The sequence below is a fragment of the Condylostylus longicornis genome, unplaced genomic scaffold (genome assembly GCF_029603195.1).
Source record: "Condylostylus longicornis isolate FDR11 unplaced genomic scaffold, ASM2960319v2 ptg000144l, whole genome shotgun sequence".
Lineage (NCBI taxonomy): Eukaryota > Metazoa > Arthropoda > Insecta > Diptera > Dolichopodidae > Condylostylus > Condylostylus longicornis.
The window spans coordinates 691,397-715,839 of NW_026578112.1; the positions used below are offsets into that span (position 1 = coordinate 691,397).

Sequence of the window (24,443 nt, forward strand, 5' to 3'; positions counted from 1 at the left end):
TAAAATTATTAAATTTAAATGAAAATTTATTTATTAATTTGTTTTTTATCTGTTTTTTTTTTTTTTCTTTTCATTTCATTTAATTTATGAACTTCTCCATAATTTTTAATTATTTTAATAAAATAAGAATTAATTCCTCGACCGGCTCGTGCCTGCCAAGATCCACCATTATATTTGAGATTACGTATGGGTAAACCAATAGGAAAAGCTATACCATTACCAACATCAGTAATGTCATATGGTAAAAATAAATTAAGGCCAGAATATTGGTTTAGTGTGCCGAAAAATAGGTAAAAATTTTAATTCATATTTATTTAGAATATATTTAAATATGTTTTGTATTTGTTTTTTTTTTTGTTTAAAGGGTTGATGAATTATATCGTTTTATAAATACATGGGTACCACATTTATATGGTGAATTAAATGAAGAAGAAATTAAAGTTCGTGGTTTTGAATTAATTCAACATGATACAGAATGGACGAAAAATAGTGCTTCGAAAGAAGGTCGTAAGAATAGTGATGGTGAAGATATTACTGAATTAACTAGAGAATCATGGGAGGTAAGTGAAGAAATTCATGTTATTCTTTTAATATATATATATATATTTAAAATATAATATTTAAATAATAAATTTATATTTATATGCAATAAGAATATTTAATTGATAATTATATTTAGATTAAGAAACATTATATAGAATTGGAAATAAAATAATTACTTAAAATTTTTTTTGAATATTATTGAAATTTAAATGAAAATAAAAATAAATATTGTGATTTTAATTTTTAATTTAATAATTTATTTTCAATTCTAATAATATTGTTTCTTAATCATATTTTTTTTCTATAAAATAATATTATTATTTTTCATTTTATAATTATTATATTTTCTAAATAATATGAAAATATTTAAAAAAGAAAACTATATATACAATATATATTTAGAGTTATAAAGCAAAAAAAAAAAAAAGCAAAAATAAAAGTGTGTTTTAAAAATTCATCTATAATATTTTATGATATTGTTTATTATTCTTTTTTCTTAAATTATTATTATTATAAATAATATATTAATTAACAATAATATTATATAATATTAGTTTAATTTTTATATATAATAAATATTTAAAATCCTTTTTTTCTATTTTTTTTTTTTTGTGAATTTATTTTTAAAATTTTAATATTATAATCGATTGTTGCAAAAAAAAAATAACGTTGAATATTTCGCTATATAATTTCGAAAAAAAAAACCAAAATATTCGTCAAAATATTTATATGATAAAAAAAACTAATAATCTCTGAAAAAAAAAATGAAAATATCAGCTTTTAAAGGCGCCCTTCGTTAAAAGTTACAACATTAGCAAAGATTTTATCAAAACTGCGGGAGAACAAGATTTGGATTTCTTAGGTTCCGAGGTTAGGAAATAATAATGAACCTTTTGTAAACTTTAAAAAAAAAAGTTTTATTAGAAGAAAAAAAAATTTATTATGTTATTTTATTTTTATTTTTCCTTTTTTTTTGTATTTTAATTATAATTTGTAGTTTTACTTATCATTTACAAATTAGATTTCAAAAATTTTTTTAATAAATAGAAAAATTTAAATTAAATTCAAATTTACTTCCGATATTCAAATTATATTCGAAATATTAATATTTTTGGAGAGTGAATTTATATAAATATAGAACAAAAATATTTTATTAAATTAAATTAAAAGAATTTTTGAAATTTTATATTAGAGGTATTCATTTTAAAAAATTAATAAACGAAAAATTTAAATTTAAAATCATTTGTAAATAGTCCATTAAATATTGTGTAGACTTTTTCCAATAGTTTACAATAGTTTTCTCTGTTTCTTTTTGTTTATTTTTGGAAAAAATTCAAAATTTAATTACATTTTTTTTTTTAAATATTTGTAAATATAATAAATGTGCATATAATAATAAAAATAATAGAAAAAAATGTTAATATAACAAATTATATAAAATTAGAGATAAAACGCTAAAAAATTTTATTTATTATTTATATAGTATATAAACATCGAAAACTTATTTTAAAAATTATAATTAAATAATTTATAAAAATTCATAAATATTTTGCTTGAATATAAAATGCATTTGTTAATATGAATACCCCTATTATTTTATTTTCTTTTTTTTTTTTATTTTTTTTTTCTATTTAATGTTCGAAATTCACCTTATATATAAAAAAATATTATTATTTTTATTATTGTTTTTTAATTTTATACGGAATTTTAAATAATTTTAATATTTAAAATTCAAAATAAAAAACAGTTGTTGCTTTTATCAACAAATTAGGGAATTTTCACACACACTGTTAATGAAGAATGTTACCAATTACATTAATTTTTGTTAATAGTGAGAAAAAATAAAAATAATTTTTGTTTTTTTTATCCTAATGTTGTTGATTGTTAGAGAAGCACCTTAAATATTTCAATAATTATTTTTAATTAATTATTTTCTTATTTTTTTTAATTAATTATTTAAGTCAAAAACCGAAAAATGATCTTATATTTTAATTTTAATTTCTTCTTTTTTCAGTTTTCTTGAAAACTTTTTTTTGTATTTCGACGCTTCTTTATAATTTTTCATTTAAACACAACAACATTTTTTTTTCCTCTGTTCTTTTTCTAAGAATTTAAGTTTTCTTATGAAAAAATTTTTGTTTAAAAAAACAAAAAATAAGTTAAAATAAATAATTGATAAAAAAAAATAAAATTCATGTAATAAAAAAATTAAAAAACAAAATCTAAATAAAAAACTTACAAAATTTTTATTTTAACACAATTAGACACCAAAATATTCTTAAAAATTAACCATACATACACATTATAGTTGAGTAGAAATTGGAACCATTTTAATAAGTATATTGCTAATTATGCATAGGGGTGAACAAAGAATATATTATTTGTAGGGGTTAAAAAATAATATCAAAATTTAGTGCTATAATAGTTAGATTTTCTTATATATTTTAGAAGTATTTTGAGTCCTATATCGCCCGATTTGTGAATATTTCTGAATTTTAATATTTAAAAATTGATTAGGAATAAAATTATATAGAAAAAACATAAATTTATATTTAATTATTAAATAATTAATAAGATAGTAATTGATTATTATTCGAATTTCATTATTATTTGAAAATTATAGGTTGTAGTCTTAATAAAAACTCAAGCTACTCAAATATATAAAATAAGTAAGGTTTATCAAAAGCAAAAATGGTGTGAACTTAAATTGGGTTATTTTAATATTCGATTAACGCATTAGATTGTTTGACATCGATTAGTTTTGACATTTTTGATGTAATCATTTTTTTTTCTATTCTAAAAATTCTTAAGTAACCTAAAATATAGTGTCACCAATTAAATACTATCAAACGATTTACAAATTTGATTTATTGTTTAAATTCTAAATCTGATTTAAAATTTTACATTCATATATTTCATATATGTATGAAACCGCTGTTACTGAACTGAGAATAACTGTTACCTTTATTTGGGTTTACCATTTTTTTTACAAATTTTTGTGCTAATTAAATATTTGGCTCGAAACAAATAGTTGTCGTGCTGCAAACTCCTGATTATTATCCGTTTAAATAAATTAAAAATAATTGAAAGCTTTTTTTTTGTAAATTTCGAAGACTATTTCAAAGAGTTTTTTGTTATCCAAAAACTTAAAAAATTTGATTGTATTCTTGGCAACTATAATCATAATATTTTATTCCAAAATTTAAATTTTTTTTCAAAATTAAATCTTATAATTTCAAATAAAAAAGTCAATAATCTTTGGAATAAAATTTTTTTCTTGAATTTATGATTATTTAATTTTAACCATGTTAAACAAACAATAAATGTACCAAAAAATTTATTTTTTTTTATAATATTCAAATTTATTCAAATTGTTGATTATGAATAAAAATTATATAGTATATATGTATATATTATTAATTCCAATTACTACTTTCTAATTATGTGTATAGAAATATTGAAATAATCTTGAATTTCAACTTTTAAGGAAAGTTTTAAAATGAATTTTAATTGTACTACCCCAATGAATATTAATGGTGGTATATTGATATAATATTAATTTTACACATGGGGATTAATAATATTGCTAAACGACATAGTGTCTGAGATGATTTTAATTATAATATTGTCATTATAACAGTCGCCAACTCAATTAATATGAGCTGGTTTAGAAAAAATTATTACTAAGGACTTAATATTATTAAACAAGTTTGATATTCATAAAGGGAGTATTTTATCGTACACGAAATAAAAGGTGTAGACAACAGAATTGTTTAATAGTGTTTAATTATAGTCTTTGAACTGTTATTAATTTTAAAAATTTGTCAGATAACTCTTGTAATAATTTTTTAATTAAATTATCAAAAGTTTTAATCATCAAATTCTTAAAATTCCACTTTAAATTGTTTAAAATTAATTAACTTTCAGTTCAAATATTTTCAAAATTTTAGGCTTCTACTGTATTTAAGAATTAAATTTTCATTCATTTTGACATGACCTTAGTTCAAAATATGTAATTTAAAGTCAAGATAATAAAATATGTAAAATACAAAAATATTTTATTTATAAATGAACCAATCCATGTGTGTATGATGATTTTAAAATTTTTTGAAATTATCAAAACTTATTTTTGCCTTCACGCGACAACTTTTTTCTTTTTTTGATTTTTAAATAAATTTTTTGTAAATAAATATTTTTATATTATTCACAAAATAGCCGGTGTACTAAATATAGATTTTATTGCCATATATATATAGTAATAAAATTATATTATGATGAATTCGTGAGGTTACATTCAATTTTTAGTACCATTTTTATATTATGTATATTGTTGTCGAAAATTTGTCAAAATTAAATCAAAATTTTGATCAATAAAAATAATAGGTTCATAATTTACATATCCATAAGTAAGTTTTCAAAAAAAAAAAGAAAAAATTAATTGATGTAGCTATGTAAATTTTTTATAACGACTTTATATAATGACAATTTTGAAAATCTTGCTAAATTATTTTGAAATTTTTAAAATTTGTCATAAATTATGTACTGAAAGCGGCCATTAAAATTTACTTGCCGTAATTGTTTTTCAAAAAAAAATTTTGTTTTTGGTACTGTAGCTGTGTTCAAATCAGAGTATAGCTGTGTTCAAATCAGTATCAGCTGTGTTGAGTATTCATAACATTTTCAATGTTCGATCAATATGCATGACCAAAATTCGGATCTAGCAATTTGTATGAGCAGCATGTTTGGTTAATATGCACCACCTTTAATATATACCACCTTGAATGATCAACAGGTTTGGCTAACATGCATGATCAACATGTTTGACCAATGAATGACCAACATGTGTGACCAACATGTTCGACCAACATATTGTACCATCATGTTCGACTAACATGTGTGCCAATCATGTATGAAAGTTAAAATTTCATTTTATCATGCATTAGAATACACTATGAAATCCTCATATGATAAACAAAACTGTTCTGTTTGTTTTCGGTCCTTAAACTTTCGACATAATTGAATTGAGTTTTTCTTGTTTAATTCTCTTTAAAATTAAATCTTTTTTTTAATGCAACAGTATTTCTGGCTGTAATCTATTTCGCCTTAGCCTTGCCTATTTTTTTGAATATTGAAGCATTGGTAAAACTAGTATATCAGGAAAAATTATTGTCAATTTAATTATATACTTTTAACTCTACTATTATTTTAATTAATGAAAGGAATTTTATTATGTTGTTGCAGGCCGTTTTATCGGAAATGTTTTATACCGTATATAAGCACTAGTTTTCTGATTATATGCATACCAAAACTATATAAAAAATTATTATAAATATAAACTTATACAATTTTAAAATGAACTTAAATAAAGTGAATATATTTTGTAATTTATTCAAAATTGTAATTTTAATATGAATATTATTAAAAATACATAAACATTTTTATATTTATAATTTTTGGCGCATGTACTTACTGAAATTAAATAATGAAAACCAGTTTACGATTTAATATTTTTCAATAATTTCCAAGATCGTTTCATCAATATATTGTGAAATTTTATAAATTCCATTCAGATATTGTATTATGTAAATATAATTTTATGTTAATAATAAACATTAATTTTTAAAGATCGTTTTAATTAATAAAATTGTCATTTATTGGGCTGACATTCTTATAGTATTAATTATAGTATTTTTTTAGTTTGCCGGCGACATTTACTTAATTTTATGTTCTTGTTTTTTCTGTCACCTACAAGTTTATTTATAATTGTAAATATTCATTACAGAAAAAAAAGAAGAAAATTAGAAAAAAAGTTTAACAACTTTATTGAAAAATAAACCATAATGTTAATTCTTTGTTTTAGATTTTCTTTTAGAAGCCAGTAAATTACACCACTTTTGTCCCAATTAATTTTTAATTTGAAAATATTAAAAAATTTATAGATGCTTGAATTTATAATGGGAGCTTTTAATATTAAGCAAATTACTGCTTGCCGCCTACGTTAAACTTATCACGTGCCTGGTTGATTCAGATGCGGCAGGTAGCAATTTAATTCATTGAGAGTTAACCCATTTTTAAGGTATTTGAGTCGGAACATATTATGTTGTAGAGAAATTTGACTTGTATTTCTGAATTTTATCCGTGAAGAAAATGAAAAGCAATACTTCAGTTCTTTCTAAATTTGGTAATAAAAATCTCAATATAAGTAACAAAAGAACACTAACACAAAAAAATGTTTTATTAGAATTGTTTATATTTTTGTATATGTACTTGAACTTGAGTACAAAAATATCTCTAAAATTATTATGGTGATTAATTTTTCCTTGTTTTTTTTATTTTAATAATCGGGTATATTTAAGCCGGCCTCAGATTATTTTAATTTGTTTTCAAAATATGCTTATATTCAATTAAATTTTGAGAAGAAACAAAAAAAAAAAACTGAAATTATAATTATTAAGATCTTTTGTTTTTCTATAATCTCTTAAAGTTTTCATATATGTATTCTTTGGGCTATTTTGTATACTACTAGACGGTGCTATACATGTGTATTAGCGCATAAATAATAGCTAAGAATATATATGTAGGTATTTTTAGAAAATATATACTAGCTACTATATAATTAATTTTTGTTTCCATTTTGTTTTTGTCTAAATGAAATTAATAATATTCTTAATGTCTAAGCTTCTGTCTGCGAGTATATATGTATACCATATATACATATACATATGATAATATTGTACCATGATTTTGAAAAAATAAAAAATGCCAATTGAATTGTTTATACCAAATACAATAGCACAATATGTCATTGTCCATTGAAAATGGAGAAAATTATAAACAAGTCTAATATTAATTTTTTTTTTTCATTTTAGGACTATGTGAATGTTTTTTTTAATTAAATGGTTTATAATTTGCTTTTTTTTTTTTCTCAACATGAATAAATAATTTTTTTTTATGATTTTTTGTTTCTTTATTAAAATATTACGTTCAATTTGTGAAACTATTTTTTTTTTGCCATACAAACACTGGGTACATATAGTAAAGCTGCACCTTATTTACAATTTATTTATTTTTTTTTTAAATACATAATATGTCTGTGTGTGTGGGTATAAATTTTATATTTCTTATTGAATATTTGATTTTTTTTTTTTTTTTTGAAATATGCCCATACATAGTTTTTTATTATAAATAACGGGGAGCTAAAATATCTTTTACAATAATTAATAAATCACATAATATTATTGTAATAAATTAAAAGTGCATTGAAAAAATTACCCAAAGAAAATACGGTCATTATACTGGTTTTTATCGTAAAAGAATTTAACAATATATTTGCGAATATATATTTTATATATGTATACCGTTTATTTTTTTATTCTTAAATTCTACATTTAAAATTATTTAGATTACTAGTTTGTGTTATAATTTGAATTTGATACTGTTATATAAATTATAGAAAAATAAAATCTTATTGACACAATCCTTGAGTACAAATTCTAACTCTGAATTGCGGAACACATTTTATATATTTAATTTTCATACGAATTTATTTTGTTTTTCATCAATATTAAATCTTGAAAATGCAATCCTATGCAATCTTCCCATCTAAATCTGTAAATTTAACTTTTCTTGTGATTGCAAAAATTCGTTTATTATAAAAAGATTTATCTGAAATTGTGAAAAATGTATAATTTTCTCGGAACGGCACAAAATTTTGAAGATCATCTAGGAAATAAATTTTATTTTTGAAACTGAAAAAGTAATACTGAAAATGCATTGCGTTTATTCTGCAGCTGTATAAAACTGAATTGAATGGGATCATAAAAAAAATATTTTTTTTTTTAATATTTACAAAATGTTGAAGATCACGTATTACCAACATGATATTTATTACAATTTTATAATACCAGTTCTTTTATCATAGTAAATTATTAATAATTTACCTGTCCTTAATATTTAAAATTTTTCCATTCGACAACCATAATATCTCGGAATAAATTTTGATGCACAAAATCTAACTGAAATTGGAAGAGTATTGCCAGATGTTGCTATTTAAAACAAACAGCTTTTCACGGTTACTGGGAACAATTTATTAAATTGGTCCCACATATGTAGCTAATGCTGTTCAGTTGTTGCAAATTTTCCTTTGTTTAAAGCCGTGGCTCTCGAACCTTTTCAGATTGCGGTATTTATCAGTTTCATTTTAAAAATTTTATCCATAGCGCACCTGGCACGGCGGCATTCATATTGAAAAAAGTTGGTTTACGTGATTTCTTTTTTCCTAAATTTTAACAACATTTTCAAAGGCGGGAAACGATATTCAGACTATTTTTATTATTTTAATTTAAACACTAATTTTTTCTAATTTGCTATTTAAACAAATTTGAATTGATATACATTCAAATATAGAAAAATATAACAGATGTTATATGAGCTATTTGTCTTTTGGGCTGCATTTCACAGAACCAATTCAAATTACTAATTTTTACTATTCATAATGGAATATGTATGTTTGTATGTATATTTTTTATTACAAGTATAAGAAAACAAAAGTTTTAACCTGAGCGAATTAACTAATTTATAAAATAATAAAAATACAAAAAAAATAAAAGAAAATAGAACGAATTAAACTATAAAAGTTGATTTAAATTTTTTTTTTTAATTTTACACTTTACCTCTGTGATTGTTTTGTATTTTCTTTTTTTTTTTTCAAATATTTTAAAGTCATTTTTCATTTAAAATATTTACTCGCATTAATTCACAACAAAGTCTTGTTACGCATAGATGTGGCGCTAAAATTTTGTTTATTAAAACGAAAATATTGCGAGCACACACTACACTGTAAAATAGAAAAATTAAATTATATTTAATTAAAAAAATTTTTTGTTTTTATAAAATTAATTAATTGTAAAAATATTTTATTAATAAAATATTGTGTACATATAGTATTCTTCCATTAGCATAAAATTTAGAAAAGAAAAATATTAGTGAAGGCTGTAGTTAAAATTATAACACCGGGTATAAACTAAGTATACACATTTTTTAAAGACTATATAAAAAAATACGCGTATATATATATATATATATATATATATATATATATATAGATTTTTATATTTATATAAATAAATAAATTATTGATTGAGAAATTTAACTGAAAAAGTGTTTACTGTTTTTAATTCATAAAAATATAGACAATAAAAAGAAAACGGTATTTATTAAACAAAAAATATTCTAAATTCTTATAAAAGTTAAAAACAGTGTAAAAAAAAAAATATTTTTTATAGTATTTAAAGTGAAAAATATTTTCGATAAAAAAAAAATAATTAATAAAAATTTTCATTTTAACTAATTTTTTTCTCAGTGTACTCTTGCATTAAATAGATATTTACGTAATTAATATCCAACTGCATTGAACATATTCACTAATATTATTTTGAATCACTTAACCCTTTCGACCCCACGGTTTTCGAATAGTTTAATAGTTTACTGGAACATTGTGTACCAACCGGGTCGAAATGATTAAAATGATGGTGTATTATCGAAAAATATTTTTGCTTTTCAAATTAGAATTTCAAAATTCGAAATCAATTTTACTTACATATTTTGAAAATCTCAAAATTTTTTAATAGCAACACATCACGTCAAATGACGTGACTAGCAGAATATGGGTTATTATTTTAATTACAATTCTAAACCAATTTTGTTCCAATATAACCTATACAATTTGTGTCTGAACACTGAGAAAAAAAACGAGTTAAAAAAATATTATAGATTTTATAAAATTATGTGACCAGCAATTTATTGTGCAAATATTATTCAAATGTTTTATCATATAACCGAAAATAAGAAACTCTATTACAAAAGGAAAAAAGAAATTGACTAAAATTTGAGTTCAAAATTTATAGAGAATTTCAGGCATTAATTATCGAAATAAATCATAATTATTACCTATATAGTAATGTAAATATATGGGTTCTGCTTTCTGAAGTTAAATGAGGCAATAATTTATCAAATTTTATCGAATATTAAAGTTTTGTCACTTACTAATCCAAATAAATAAATAATATACTGTTTATATCAAAATAGCATTGCATTCGGATAAATTCTGGAGCCTTACTTTATAATTCGATTTTCGTAAAATGATTTTTGTATGGAAATGGAAAGGTTGAAATTGATTGTCATTTTTCTGAATACGAAATTAGTTTCACGAAAACCGAATTACATGGTAAGGCCTCTGAATATTTAATGAAAATTATATTGCAATTTTAGAAAATTAGAATCTTTATAAAAATTTTTATTTAAATATGCTAAAAAAATTTTTGTATTCTAAGAATGAAAATTAGCAAATTTATTGAATAAAATTGCAAAAAAACTTTTGCCTTTTCATAAATTGCTGGTAACATACGACACTTTTACGCTATTCTGAATTGTTTACAAATAATTTTGTATGTTATGTATGTAAGTTTTACTTAAAATCAACTATTGTGTTTTAAAATTTAATTAAAAATTATTAAAAATTAATGATGATTTTATTGATGAAGATGTTTTTTTTTTTACACACTAAATTCACACTATGTGATGTGATGATGATAGCTTACAAAATGGATTTAGAAATTTATAAAATTATACAAAAAATAAAAAAAAAACTGAAAGCAGAAATTTAAGAAGAAAAAAAAAACAAGATTTTGTTTTCGAGTCTTGTGTTTTTTTTCTTCTTCATTTTATTTTTAAAGTCTTAAGCGTTTTGTGTGTGTGTGTGCTTTTTTTTTGTTTGTTGTCAAAAATTATCTTAATTTTTTTTTTTTATCGAAAACCAATTTGTGGTTAATTTATGCACGAAAAAAAATTTGTTTCAGTAGACCAGTCAAATTAGACAAAAAATTTTTTTTTTTAAAAATTAAATTCATTTAAGGAATTTTCGCGATTTCAACGGTGTTGCGAATTTTTTAAACTATATTATATCCGTGCACCCAAATATAATTGAAAAATTCAATTGTTCGTCAAAAATTAGTTACATAAGTAAGTCAAAAATTAAATTTAAGGAATTTATGTTTTGAAGGTCAAGACAAGATCAGATCTGTTAAGTAAATTTTTAGTATGGTTTCACAACTAAATTATCATGGCAGGAAAATATTCATGCAATATTTGAGCATTTAGCTTTGTCATTAATAATAGTAAATATAAATATTGTTTGGAAATTATTCAAGTTGCACAAAGTAATCATATTGCTCATGACATAAGTTATGCGTACATTATACAATAAATCAATTAAATAAAAATAAAATAAACATAAAATCAATTAACATATATAAAAATAAATTTTTATAACATTAAGTAAAATTTCAATTTCATTTACTGCATCAAATACAAATCAAGATCAATTTTATGCCAATATAAATAAAATATACCATTTTAAATAATAATTTTATTTAGTTTATGATATTGTGATCGTATGTGTTTCATTTTCAATTATTATGCATAAATAAAGAATGTATAATAAGGTCGTATTTATTAAACATTGTATGTAATATGAATAAAATATTAATCCTGTTTCAAATATTTTTTAATATGAATCATATTTAGTTCAATTTGTATAATATTTTATATTTTCTATCATTTGAAATTCTATAAATGCATAATTTAATTAATAACAAAAAATTTTTTAAATACCGCCGGTAGACTTTCACAACATACATATGTATATATAATATGTAAATGTATTTCATAGTATAATTATTTAATTAATATATACAAAATGTACCTTTTGAAATGTAGCCGTGTATGTTGAACCTTTAAATATATTAAAATATTGAATTCAATAACAATTGAAATATAGAATAATATTTTTCTTCTTTTTTGAAATTAAATATTCATAAATGTTATAAAATTTATAATTTATTTATATTGCAAATATAGTATAAAATATATATATGTATATAATAGTATTTCAATGATAAATGTAAAGTTTTTATGTATAACAAATTATAAAAAAAATATTTAACGCATTTAATGCATATTATTTTTCTATTGAACTTATGAAATTTAAATAGTTTTTCTTAAATGAAAAACATTATTTTTATTTATAATTATTGGTGAATGTTGCAAAATATATGCAATAATTGAAACGATCAAATTAAATTGAAATTCTTTCATTACTTTCACTGTATAACTTAAGTGATCCATAATTGGGTTATATTAAAATTTTATAATTTTTTATTACGATGCTTTATGATTTTTTACTCAATTTTTTTATATATTTATAACACAAATCCATAAAATTAATTATTTTTAATTTCATTTAATGAATTTATTAATTGGCATAGTAATCAATCGAATTAATGAATTGGTTCAATAAAACTATTGTTTTTACATATGTAGTTCAAATGATCACATTTATATTTTATGTATACAATATCAATATGATTAAAATATTTGTACAATAAAGAATATCTGAAAAATGTTCTATACAACTTATAATGTCTTTAACGTGAGGGTGGGGATATGAAGATCCAACGGTATCACAACGGGTCTACTTGGCCTAAGGGTATCCTTGAATGACCTCGTCAAGCTAAAATTTTCTGCCTTCAGTAATTAATGTTTTTATAGATTCAATATTAATTTGTTTATAGATAATTGAGTTTATGCTTATTACCGTAAGAGTTTTTCATCTTTAATTCTAAAATAAATGTTTTTAATAAGACGGCTTTTAATTTGACAAACTTGAAAACAAATTAACTTTGAAAAGAACTCAATATTTTGTTAGAAATTCGAATTTTTTAATAGTATTCTCAGAGTTTAATAATTTTGTATATAAGAATTATCTTAACCTAATGATTTTTCATTTTATAAAATTTTAATTTGAATTTTTACAAATTAAAATAACATTTTATTCAATTTCCTATACTATAATTACTGTAAATTACAAAAGATATATGGAAGCGTATTTAATGAAATTCCAAAAATTATGTACTAAATTTTGGATTTTTGATTCTTTTGTTATCGCTCAGTTTCTTCTTGTTTTTTTTTTCTTGTTTCGGTTATAACTTTTACATTATAATTATGTTCGGGGTTTTATCATATAAGATAAGAATTATATAAAACCGCAAAAATTATTTTTTTTTTTATTTTAATAGTGTGTTCATTAACGGAAACTTTCTTAATTACTGTAATCTATATACAATGTATTTTATGTTATAGATGTTGAGAATCAGTAGTCGTACGACTTAAGCTTACTGCCACTATAATTTTGAATATTCATTTGATTTTTTTTTTTTTTCTGAATTTTGATTTGCCATATAATTGATAGCTACTGATTACAGCAACTAATTTGAATTTTAAATTTTCTTAATTTATTATAAAGTCGAACTTATTTTAAAAGTTTCTTTTATTTTTTTGTTTTTGTTCTATATACGGTTTTGTATATATTTAACCACGTGTATATTTTAAAATTGGAGCACTGTTCCAAATTTATATATTATGTACGTTCATATTTAAGTATAAATTTTGTTCACTTTCTTATTACGAAAATGAAACAGTTTATTTTTTACAAAATTACAATTTGTTTAAATATCACGAATATTTAATTTAAGAATAAAACAATGATAATGTGACGTTATATGACTTTATTATTTTAGTTTACGAAAAAAGAGCTGTTCTAAAAATACAAAATAAATAAACGAATATCACTTGTTGTTCACTTTTACAGACATCCAAACGTACATATGTATACCTAAATGCATTTAAGAACTCAAAAGAATAAAATAAATCTATATTTAAAACTATCGTAAATAAAAAAAATATTATTTTTAAACAATTGTATTTTAAAATTAAAAAAAACTTAAGAGTTGAAACGAATAAATCGTGTTTTTATTTTTTTTTTTGACAATTTTGAACTTGTCATGCAATCATTGTTGTTCTTTAAAAAAGTTCAATATTTGAAAAATTTTTAATGTTGAAACTTTTGCTTGAAACACTTTTAATTTGAAAGAGAAACCTCTATTTCACTTCTATAGATTTTTGAATATTGTTGTCTAATTTAATTGCTGCCAATAATTTGTAAATTAATTTTTTTTATTTTATTGAATTTACTACACAAGTGCACATGTACTGAAAATGGAGAAAGTTGCCATATTCAATATTTAAAAAGAAAAAAAAAATGTATGGCAATAATTTGTAAAATTGGAACTGATTTGAAATCAAATTATAATTTTGTGATTCTAGCGAATCCTAGAAAGTTAACTAAATTTTGGTTGATATTATCAACGTACTAACTCATATATTCTTAAGTTACACACGTGCATAATGTATATAGAGTGGTAATTAAATTATACTTAATATTTATAATTTTATAAATTTGAATTTTTTTGTATAGTTAAAGTTACACTCTAATTTTGATCCCAAAAGCACGTTCTATTTGTATGTACGTTAAATGATTCATTGTAGATAGTTCAAAACATGACTTTTATACGTTTTGTAATTGATTTTGTATATAACCTTCCATTATTATAATAAATCACTCAAAATTAGTGTTATATGTAATCAGAACTATAGAATACATGATTTTTTATACAAAATATTTCTGTTTTACTGTTGACATAATTTTGTATATACGAACGATTTTTGAAATTTTTATACGAACGACAAACTTTGAAATTTCTAGTTGGTGTAAAAAAATTTTTGTTTTTTCAAAATTTAAAATAATTTGAGTGGTAGTGAACATAGAACAGGCGCTACCGTCTTCAAATTTAATTTTAAATTTTCTCTTTATCTAAATTTCTATCTTGTCTGTTGCAATTGTTAAAATTTTGAAGAACTTTTTTATAAAGTACATAGGAAAAGGACACGAGTACAAATTATTCTTTCTGTTCATTTAGTAATAATAATTTTATAGTGCATTTGCATAACAATTTTACATATACAAAAAATAAGTGTTCTATTATTACAAAGATTCCAAATATTGCATTACAAATCATCACTAAAAGTATATTTTTTTTTTTTTGATATTCTTACAAAAAAATTCATTTAATAATATTATAACTATAAAAGTTGTCAAATAACATATCAAAAATCAAATATCATATCAATTACATTTTACTGTTCATTGACTGCAAATTAAGTATTACCATATCAGTTTAATATGTGAAATTAGAAATTTAAATTATGTATATATATATATATATATATACGTAAATGATAAGGAATTTATGAAATTATTTTTTTAATTGTGAACATTAAATTCTATTTAAATATTATAAATTATGTTTGGGGTCAAAATTATTAAAACTAATTTATATGGGTTCAGTGACAGTTCATTACAATTTTATAGTGCTGATTATTTGTGTAAAAAAATATATATTAAAATATTATAATTATAGCAAATTTAGATATTTATATTTGCATTTTTTGTAATTCAATTATATAGATTTTGACTAAATTTCATGATTAAACTAAATTTTATGATTGACTCAATTTATTTCTAGAACGAATAAAATTTCCGTAATAAATAAATGTTTATTATAAATGTCAAATTATCCTTTTGTATCCATATCGTTTGCAATACATTGCCTCATCGTTAAACACAGATTAAAACCCTATTTGCAACACGACATTATTTACATAAGAAGCAAAAATTGACCACTGATTTTTAAGATGATGACATGCTGTTCAAATGTGACTAATGTGATTTCATAAGAACGTATTAGTGGTGTGTCACTGTCATATAATACGTGGTCATAAATGAAAAAAATGTGAACGCACTAAGTACTCAATTTAAAATATAAAATACACTAAATGGATCTGTTTCCACGTGCTTATGTATTGATCGTATGCACTGCCCTTCGTTTATGTATACCGTCTCTCTTTGTTAGAAATAAAACTTTTTTGTACGAGAGAGGGTGTTAGCAGTATAAAATAAATACGGTAGTTGGGCGAACACGCGCAATCAAATAGTATAATATGATTCTCTCTCTCGAAAAAAATAAATTTATAAATGTGGTAACACTTTTTCATATTACCTACTTATCTTTTACTGTAATACAAAATTTTGCGCGATTTTCAAAAATTCGTTTAGTTTTTTTCTTTTTTTTTTGTATTTTTGTTTCAAAATTGTGTTTTACATCTCACCCCCACTATTTTTTTTTTCTTCATGTGCAGATATTTTTTCTTTCTCTTTTTTTTTTTTACTTTCTGATTTGCCTGGTCTATTGGAATTTATAAGTGAATAATATGAAATAAATTTGTATTTTTAGTTGAGTTTAAAAAAAATAATAAGTATGTATAAAATATTGTGTATATTTATGGTACAAAATAAATAATACATACGTACACCACTTATATGTATATTTTTTTACAATATAAACATATAAAAATATTAATTGAAAAATACCAGAAAAGCAAAAACAAGTACAAAACAAAAAAAAATTAAACCTATAAAAAAAGCTTTTTATTTTTTAATTTTCTTGTTTTTTTTTTTGCTTTTTTAAGAAACAAAATTTAATTTTTATTTGGAATTTTATGTGCCGCATAGTTTAGTTTTTGTGAAATTTTCAGATGAAACAAATGTGTTTTTATTATTGAAAATTTTTGCGATTCTATTGGCAAAAAACAAAAACAAAAAAAAGAATAAATGTTCTTTTAAAACAAAATTCTAAAATTTTTAAAATAAAAGAAAAATTTATTTTTTCAAAAAAAAAATATATATTTTGTTTACAAAAAAAAATTTATAAATATAAATAAAAATTTTAAACTAGAAAAGAAAGTAAATTTAAATTTTATGAAAAAAAAAATTAAAATACAAATCATTCAAAAAGAGCAAATTCAGAGAATTTTTGAAAAAAAAAAACATTCTTTAAAACAAAAAAAAACCTAATGAATAAAAGAAAAAGAAGAACGGAAATATAAGAAACAAACAAAAAATAAACACACATAACCAAATTTATTTTTAAACATTCTATATACATTCACCATAAGTAAGAAAATTTAAAAAAAAAATATAAAAATAAAAATTATTATTTGTCGAACATTCGAGATCTCAAGATCAAAAATTTAAATTTCATATATAAACAATGGAACATATGAAACAAAAATATAACAATTATTAAAAACACACAAACATCAAGTAAAATACATAACATATATTTTACAAACATTATGTTTTACACAAATTTATTATTTATTCATACATTATTATAATAAAAAATTTTTTTATAGTCTAAATTTTAGGGTATAAATTGAAAAAAAAAAACAAATGTAAAAAAAAAAGTCCTTCAATCACAGAGTTGATCAGTTTGACAATTTGTTTTTTGTTGACATTTTTTGAAAATAGTTCTAAACAACAAACAATAACATTTCATACACAATCTATATATTATTTTTTAAATAATAATTATTTTATTTGTAAAGTGTAAAAGAAATTTTATAAAATAAAATACAAAAATGTCTAAAACAAATGCAAAACCAATGAAAATATCAAAAATTGCAAAATTTTTGAAGGAGAAAGTAAATAAGGTGCGTTAAAAATTTTGATTTTATGTTATTTTTTTTTTATTTTTTATTTGTATATATAATGTAAATTATATTTAAATTTAAGGCAAATGTACAGAAGAGTTTTAATGTAACGAACACACTTTATAAAGTTAAGAATTCTGCTTAAGCTAAGAATATGTATTGGAGTAGCAAATATAGTCACTTATATAAAATTTTTATGGCCCAAAATATAATTATTATAATCTGTGTCAATTAATGAAATGAATAATTCCAATGAAGGGATTTATTCCAATTTATTATTTGTGTACAATTTATTCCAATTTAACAGAAAAAACCAATTTTATATTTATCGGCTATATTATAGTTTCTTAAGCTATAAACATAGTCATGACTCAAAACGATGCGCTGGTGCGAATTTTGATACTCTTGCCTATCAAAGCACACAACTTGATTGCAGATTTAAAATGTGGTTCTCGTTTCATTTTAAAAAATTTGGAAACTGTTAAATTTCAAGAGATGTTTCTTTGCGTCCTGCTTATATTTATTAAATCTTTAATTTAAGAAATTATTTAATTGATATTATGGAGTGCTTCTATTTAAATTTCTTGAAAAGGAATTTGTTCCTGTATTTTTGACCGTATTATATTTTTGTTAATTTTTTCAATTAGACTTTTTGTGAAATTTTAAGTATTTGTTGTTATACAATCATACAAATAAATTATATAAGTATTTTGAATTGATCCTAGATCTCGATCTGATAAAACGTTTAACAAGGAGAGCGTTTAAACTAGCAACTTGGTTTAAGGAAATTATTTAACAAAAGACATCCATGTGTGCCTTTCCACATGCTTTTTATATTGCTGGCAGATATGTTTGAAGTCGGTATACTAATAACAAGCAAGAGTTAACTGTGATCAATGCTCATCAATTCCTTTATAATAAACAAGTTTCCTTTAAGTCACATATACACACTCATACATTATTTTTTTTTTTAAATTAAAAGAAGGATTATAATAAATGAGTAATAAATGAAAATTAGGATCATATATTAAAGAAGGTCATTTTAAAAAAGCAAAAAAGAATTTTTTTATATAATTTTTTTATTTTTAAATGCGAAACATTTTTGTCAAGTTGAATGTTTGAAAGAGCGAGTTCTAAATAATTTGCATAATTAAAAATTGTTGAAAAACATCTTGTTTTTTTTTTTTTTTTTTTGAGAATTGTTTTCATATTTCTCGGTTGAAACACTATATAATATTCTTGTTATATACATATATACATCTGTGTATGTATGTATAGATATCGTGAAATTGGCAAAACTGTTCATTATTTCAAGTTTAACAATTTGTAATATTTTAAGATTTTGTTAAAATTGCGAATTGAATTCAAACAAATTGTACAATTTGTTCATTTATATTCTATTAAGTGTAACTCATGTGATATATTGAATTCTGAATTTATATAAATTTATTGACAATAGAATTAATTTACAATAATTAACAAGTTTAGAATAAATACACTCGAAAAAACGATTCTTAAAAATATCAAAGAGGACTTGCAACTGAACAAAATTATATGATATATTAAAAAATAAAATTTTGCTTGCTAAATTCTATTTAAAATGTGTATATAATTTCTGTCATGGTAATTTCTATTTCAAGAATTATATCCTTGTCAACAATCAAACAATTACTTTGAGTAATAGTTTAGGATTTTAATTCTGTATGCAACAGCAGCAATCATACATGTATGAATGTGTCCGTATTTGTATTATTGCTATTGCTTTAATTTTTTTTAGGAATTCACTTCAAAGGAAATGTTTCATAAACAAAATTTGAAAATATTTTTCTAAAAATATTTTTTGCATATATGTATGTACGGAGCAGAATGTATAGAAAATTTTCTATTTTCAAAATTCTTGATTTTCCTAATGAATCATGCAAAAGTTTATACAAATATAAATGAATAGTAGATATATGTGTATATACATAATAAATTATAGTATATATGTACATAGAGGTACATTCATACATGTATGAAAGCATGTGTACTTCATTTATAAATTTTGTATAGATGAATTTTTAATATTCTTTAACAATAAGAAAATGTAGGAAAAATTTATCTATTTTAATTAAAAATTAAAAACAGAATTAACACTATTATTTCAATTTTGTTATCTTTCTACTGAGCGTAACGCATTTATATAGAGAAGGTATATATTGTTTATATCCATGTAATCTGATAAAATTGTTATTAATTTCGGTTCTTGTATTGGTTTCGATTCTTAATTAACATTCTCTTTTTTGATTAACAAAACGCGCGACATTGAGTGCAACTAAGCCTATAACTGAGATGTTAATGGCAACAAATTTGCATTATGCTTACCAATTTCTCTGTTTGTGTTATTTTTCTTTATAAGCAATTATTTTTAACAAATAATTTCATGATGGTACTATTTAAACAAAATGACACTATTATGAATGCGCTATAATTTAATTATCAGTATCGGAACATTTAATTGAATGTTATATAGTTATGCTCTCTTATTTCATTGAGATATTTATTCCAGAGTGTTGTCATTGTATAATACAAAATGCCAATTAACCCTGTTTTGTGGAGCTGATATGGCTTTGCAGTTGGATGAGGAAATCCTGAACAGTGGAGCAGTAAAAACTAATTTCACATATTTATATTCTGAAACAATTATAAAATAATGTAAAATTGGCAATGGAAACAGTTGCATCTATTAAGAAAAAATAAACTTTTAAAAGTTTCTTTAATTATCAATTTAGTTGCTTCACACTGAAATTTAATTTTAAACATACTTAAATGTATAATATAAATTTATTATTTGTTATACAATTTACACGTAACGAAATTTTGTTATAATTGTTAAAAAAAATTAAACTTTGATCTGATGGAATTAAAAAATGAGAAAAATTTTATTCGTCTAGGTTAAAATCATCTTTAATCTTATAACCGCCGAGCCAATATAAGGGAAATAATTATTTTTTAAATGTGCATTTTGCTGTTTCCCTTCTTTTTGTTTAATTCTTTCCTGTATCCACAATCTTCAAAAATGCGGTAATAATTAGTTTAATTTCGTTCAATCTACTCGTAATTTGCACTATGTACCATTTAAATTAATTAAATTTTTAAATTGTTTTGTTTAACTACGATTTTTTCAATTACAATATAATAAATGAACTTTATGGCTGAGATTATCTACAAACTATTGACTTTTCACTACAAAATATGGTCGTTTTCAGTCATCTGTACACAAATTCAACTTATAACACCTAAAAAAACTATTCTTTATTAAGATATTAAAATTTGCTATAATGAAAACATGTTGTTTGCCTGTTAAATGTTAAGAAATTCACTATTAAGTACTAATTATTTTTTCGGCATGTGCTAATCATATCTTTCTTAATACAATAATTATTACCCTATTAAGTATAACAGTTTAAGTCTTAGAATTATTATAAGTGTGAAACGTGTTAATTTCTTAAAACGTTTCATTTTTTTTGTTAAGTATATTAGAACATGATTAATTTATTTTAGTATTTTTATTAATTTTTTTGACTAGTTAAATAAAAAATAAAATATTCAATTGTATTTTAAAATATAATGGAGTTTTACGTAACAGGAGTACGTTGTAGTACTTATGATTTCAAATATCGTTTTGTTTTTGTTGTAAGACCTTGAAGAAATTATGCAAAATTTTGATTGAAATTCTGAAAGAAGCAAAAGAACGTGGTATGTTTTAATACTAAATTTTATATTATCTGGTATTATTTGAATTTTTGTTCTATCTATGAATTTAATAAAGACTTTATGGTATACATATGTACATATTCATACATGTATATAAGATTTTTAAAAATTATGCAAAATTTTATATTTGAAATTCTTCCCAGTCAAGAAAATTTGCATTATTTATATTGTTTGCACATATCAGATACAGATATTTTACAATTTTTTAAAATTTTTACATTGTTCAATTCATAAAGATCCGATAAAACTCAAAATGATAAGCCACAAAAAAAAGTTATTTCTGGTCTTTCCCAAAATTGAATATCCGCCTATTTTAAGTTTAGAGGAACTGTTTTTTTTTTGTAGAGTTTTTCAAAGTCTTTGCTACGATAATCTGGCCATATTCATCTAATTTTTTAAAACATCTTTCTCAGGATTTGGGACGTTGAAGGATCGATTTTTAAAAAAGTCGTCCAAGAAAAGTGGTAGATTTTTCGGAGTGCTTTTTTTTTAAATGTATTATATGACCATATTTAGTTAATTTTTTTCAAAGCTCCGATATCTTGTACCTCCCGTACAAGGTACTAGTTCTAGGAGGTACTAGTTCCAGATAACCAATCCCATTTACTTTAAATACCAGTAGGTATCAGTTTCAGTGGACCAGTTTTACTTGTCAAGTTTTACAAGTAAAGCTACTTGTAATATTTGGGCAAAACTTGAAGTCTCCACAGGGGTGTTTTCTCAAATGAGCGCTTCAACAAACAAACAAACCGACAGGCAGACTTAGATAAATCGACTTAGAATTTGATTTAGATTATAGGGTTACATATACTGTTTGAGGTTGGACATATACTACTTGATGTTACGACATACGTTGCAACAAAGCGAATATGCCCCTAATATAATAAGTATGTATGTATATGTATATGGGCGGGTAAAAAAAAATTTACGTTGAATAATCACATGATTTTTATTTTAATATTTAATTCTTGTCTAATTTATATGTATAACAATTTAGCTATTAATTTTATCAGTCCAATTTAAAATGTTATATTAAAATTATATTTAATTTTCTTAAAGTTTTCTTCTTCAATACTTGCCATATTTTTTGTATAACTTGTAACATAAGGTGCGATAAGAAAATAACAATATTCTATATAAACTTTCTAATTGCCATATTTTTTCTTACACAGCTCAAAGATTAGAAAAAAAAGTTCATCTATGTCAAATTTATAAAATTTATACTTACATACTGTTTATGATTAGGCTATTAATAAATCACAGGTTATCCTTTAAGAAAATATTATAGAAAAAAAAACATTTCTTAAAGTTTTTGAACTCTTATACTTGTTTTATGTCAAGATAATTCTATTTTTGCTGATTGAGTGTAATTAATAAAAATTCTTGATTATAAACACATTATTTTCATATTCTTTTTCTAATGAGTGCTGATATACTCATTATTTGATGTCTGTTTTGACTACTTTGCTTGCAAACTTTTACAAATTTATTATCTATATCATTATGTATAAATAAAACATTTATGATTATTGATTGCCAATGTTCAAATTGGATCTTGTTATTTCCTTTTTTGTGTACACATGCGTTACCCTTTAATTGATATAGTATGTGGTTGTATGTGAAGATGTTTTTTTTGCATGATAATTCAAAAGAGAAATTCTTTAAAATTAAAACTCGCTTATCGAATTATTCTATCTCAGTATCGCGCATTATCAGCTTCCGAACAATATCAAACTACATACTTAACACATTTTTTCAAATATATACAATTATACATAATATGTGTGTTATAAGCGTTTCATACAAGCCATTTTGAAACTTATGACTCGTATGATATGAATTTATTTCATACTAAAATGTTTATAGTAAACAATTTGTATGAAAGGACTCTCCAATATATTCTCCAATATGGTTCTACAAGGTATGTACCGGAATCACAGAATATTTTAGTGATAGACCAGACAACCTGGCAAAATTAATTTCAAATTCAAAATTTCTTTAAATTTTTTGAATATTTCTGATTAAGTAAGAAGGCATACATAATTTTTTTTTTTGTAAATAAAAATAAAAATATTGCTGAATGCATTTCAAATATTTAATTATTATTATTATTTTATTTTATTTTATTTTATTTTATTTTACTATCACCTTCGTTCAACTATGTATTACTTAATTTCATATTAATTAATATGTAATTTATTATGGAAAATTAAATACAAAAAATTTATAGGAATAATATAAATAAATTCAAAATATTTTTATAATATTAATATTTAATTGATAAGAAAATATTATAATAGAAAAGAAAGACAGAAAAAAAATATAAAGAATATTGAGGCTATTGAATTCATGTGACTGGAGGATGGTTGGATAATCTTTTTTAAAATTTTTCCATCAAAATTTATTATAAAGTATTTATTACACATATTTGTACTAATCATATTATAGTTTATATTTATTGCAATATTATCATTATTGTAATGCATAAAAAACGTGACAATTTTAAAAAAATAATTAAGAAAATGAAAAGAATAATACACTGTAAAATTGAGTCACGCAAAAAATAAATAAAAACGAGAAAAAATAGAGTTGATTATGTCAACTCTGTGATATACGATTTTGTTACCCTATGGGTGATA

General features: G+C 21.6%; 1 protein-coding gene across 15 annotated transcripts in view; it reads left to right on the forward strand.

The window, feature by feature from the left end:
* The window catches only part of LOC129615681 (TLD domain-containing protein 2), a 112,964-nt gene that overhangs the window by 62,294 nt on the left and 26,227 nt on the right, over nt 1-24,443 (forward strand). For 9 of the 15 annotated variants that reach the window (XM_055531013.1, XM_055531014.1, XM_055531021.1 and 6 more), the window contains 3 exons: nt 128-290; nt 365-560; nt 1,321-1,413. In XM_055531013.1, coding sequence (XP_055386988.1) covers nt 128-290; nt 365-560; nt 1,321-1,413 — 452 coding nt within the window. Of the gene's footprint in view, nt 1-127; nt 291-364; nt 561-1,320; nt 1,414-17,828; nt 18,049-24,443 lie in introns of those variants that run through there. The other 6 variants (XM_055531020.1, XM_055531022.1, XM_055531029.1 and 3 more) reach the window with 2 other exon arrangements.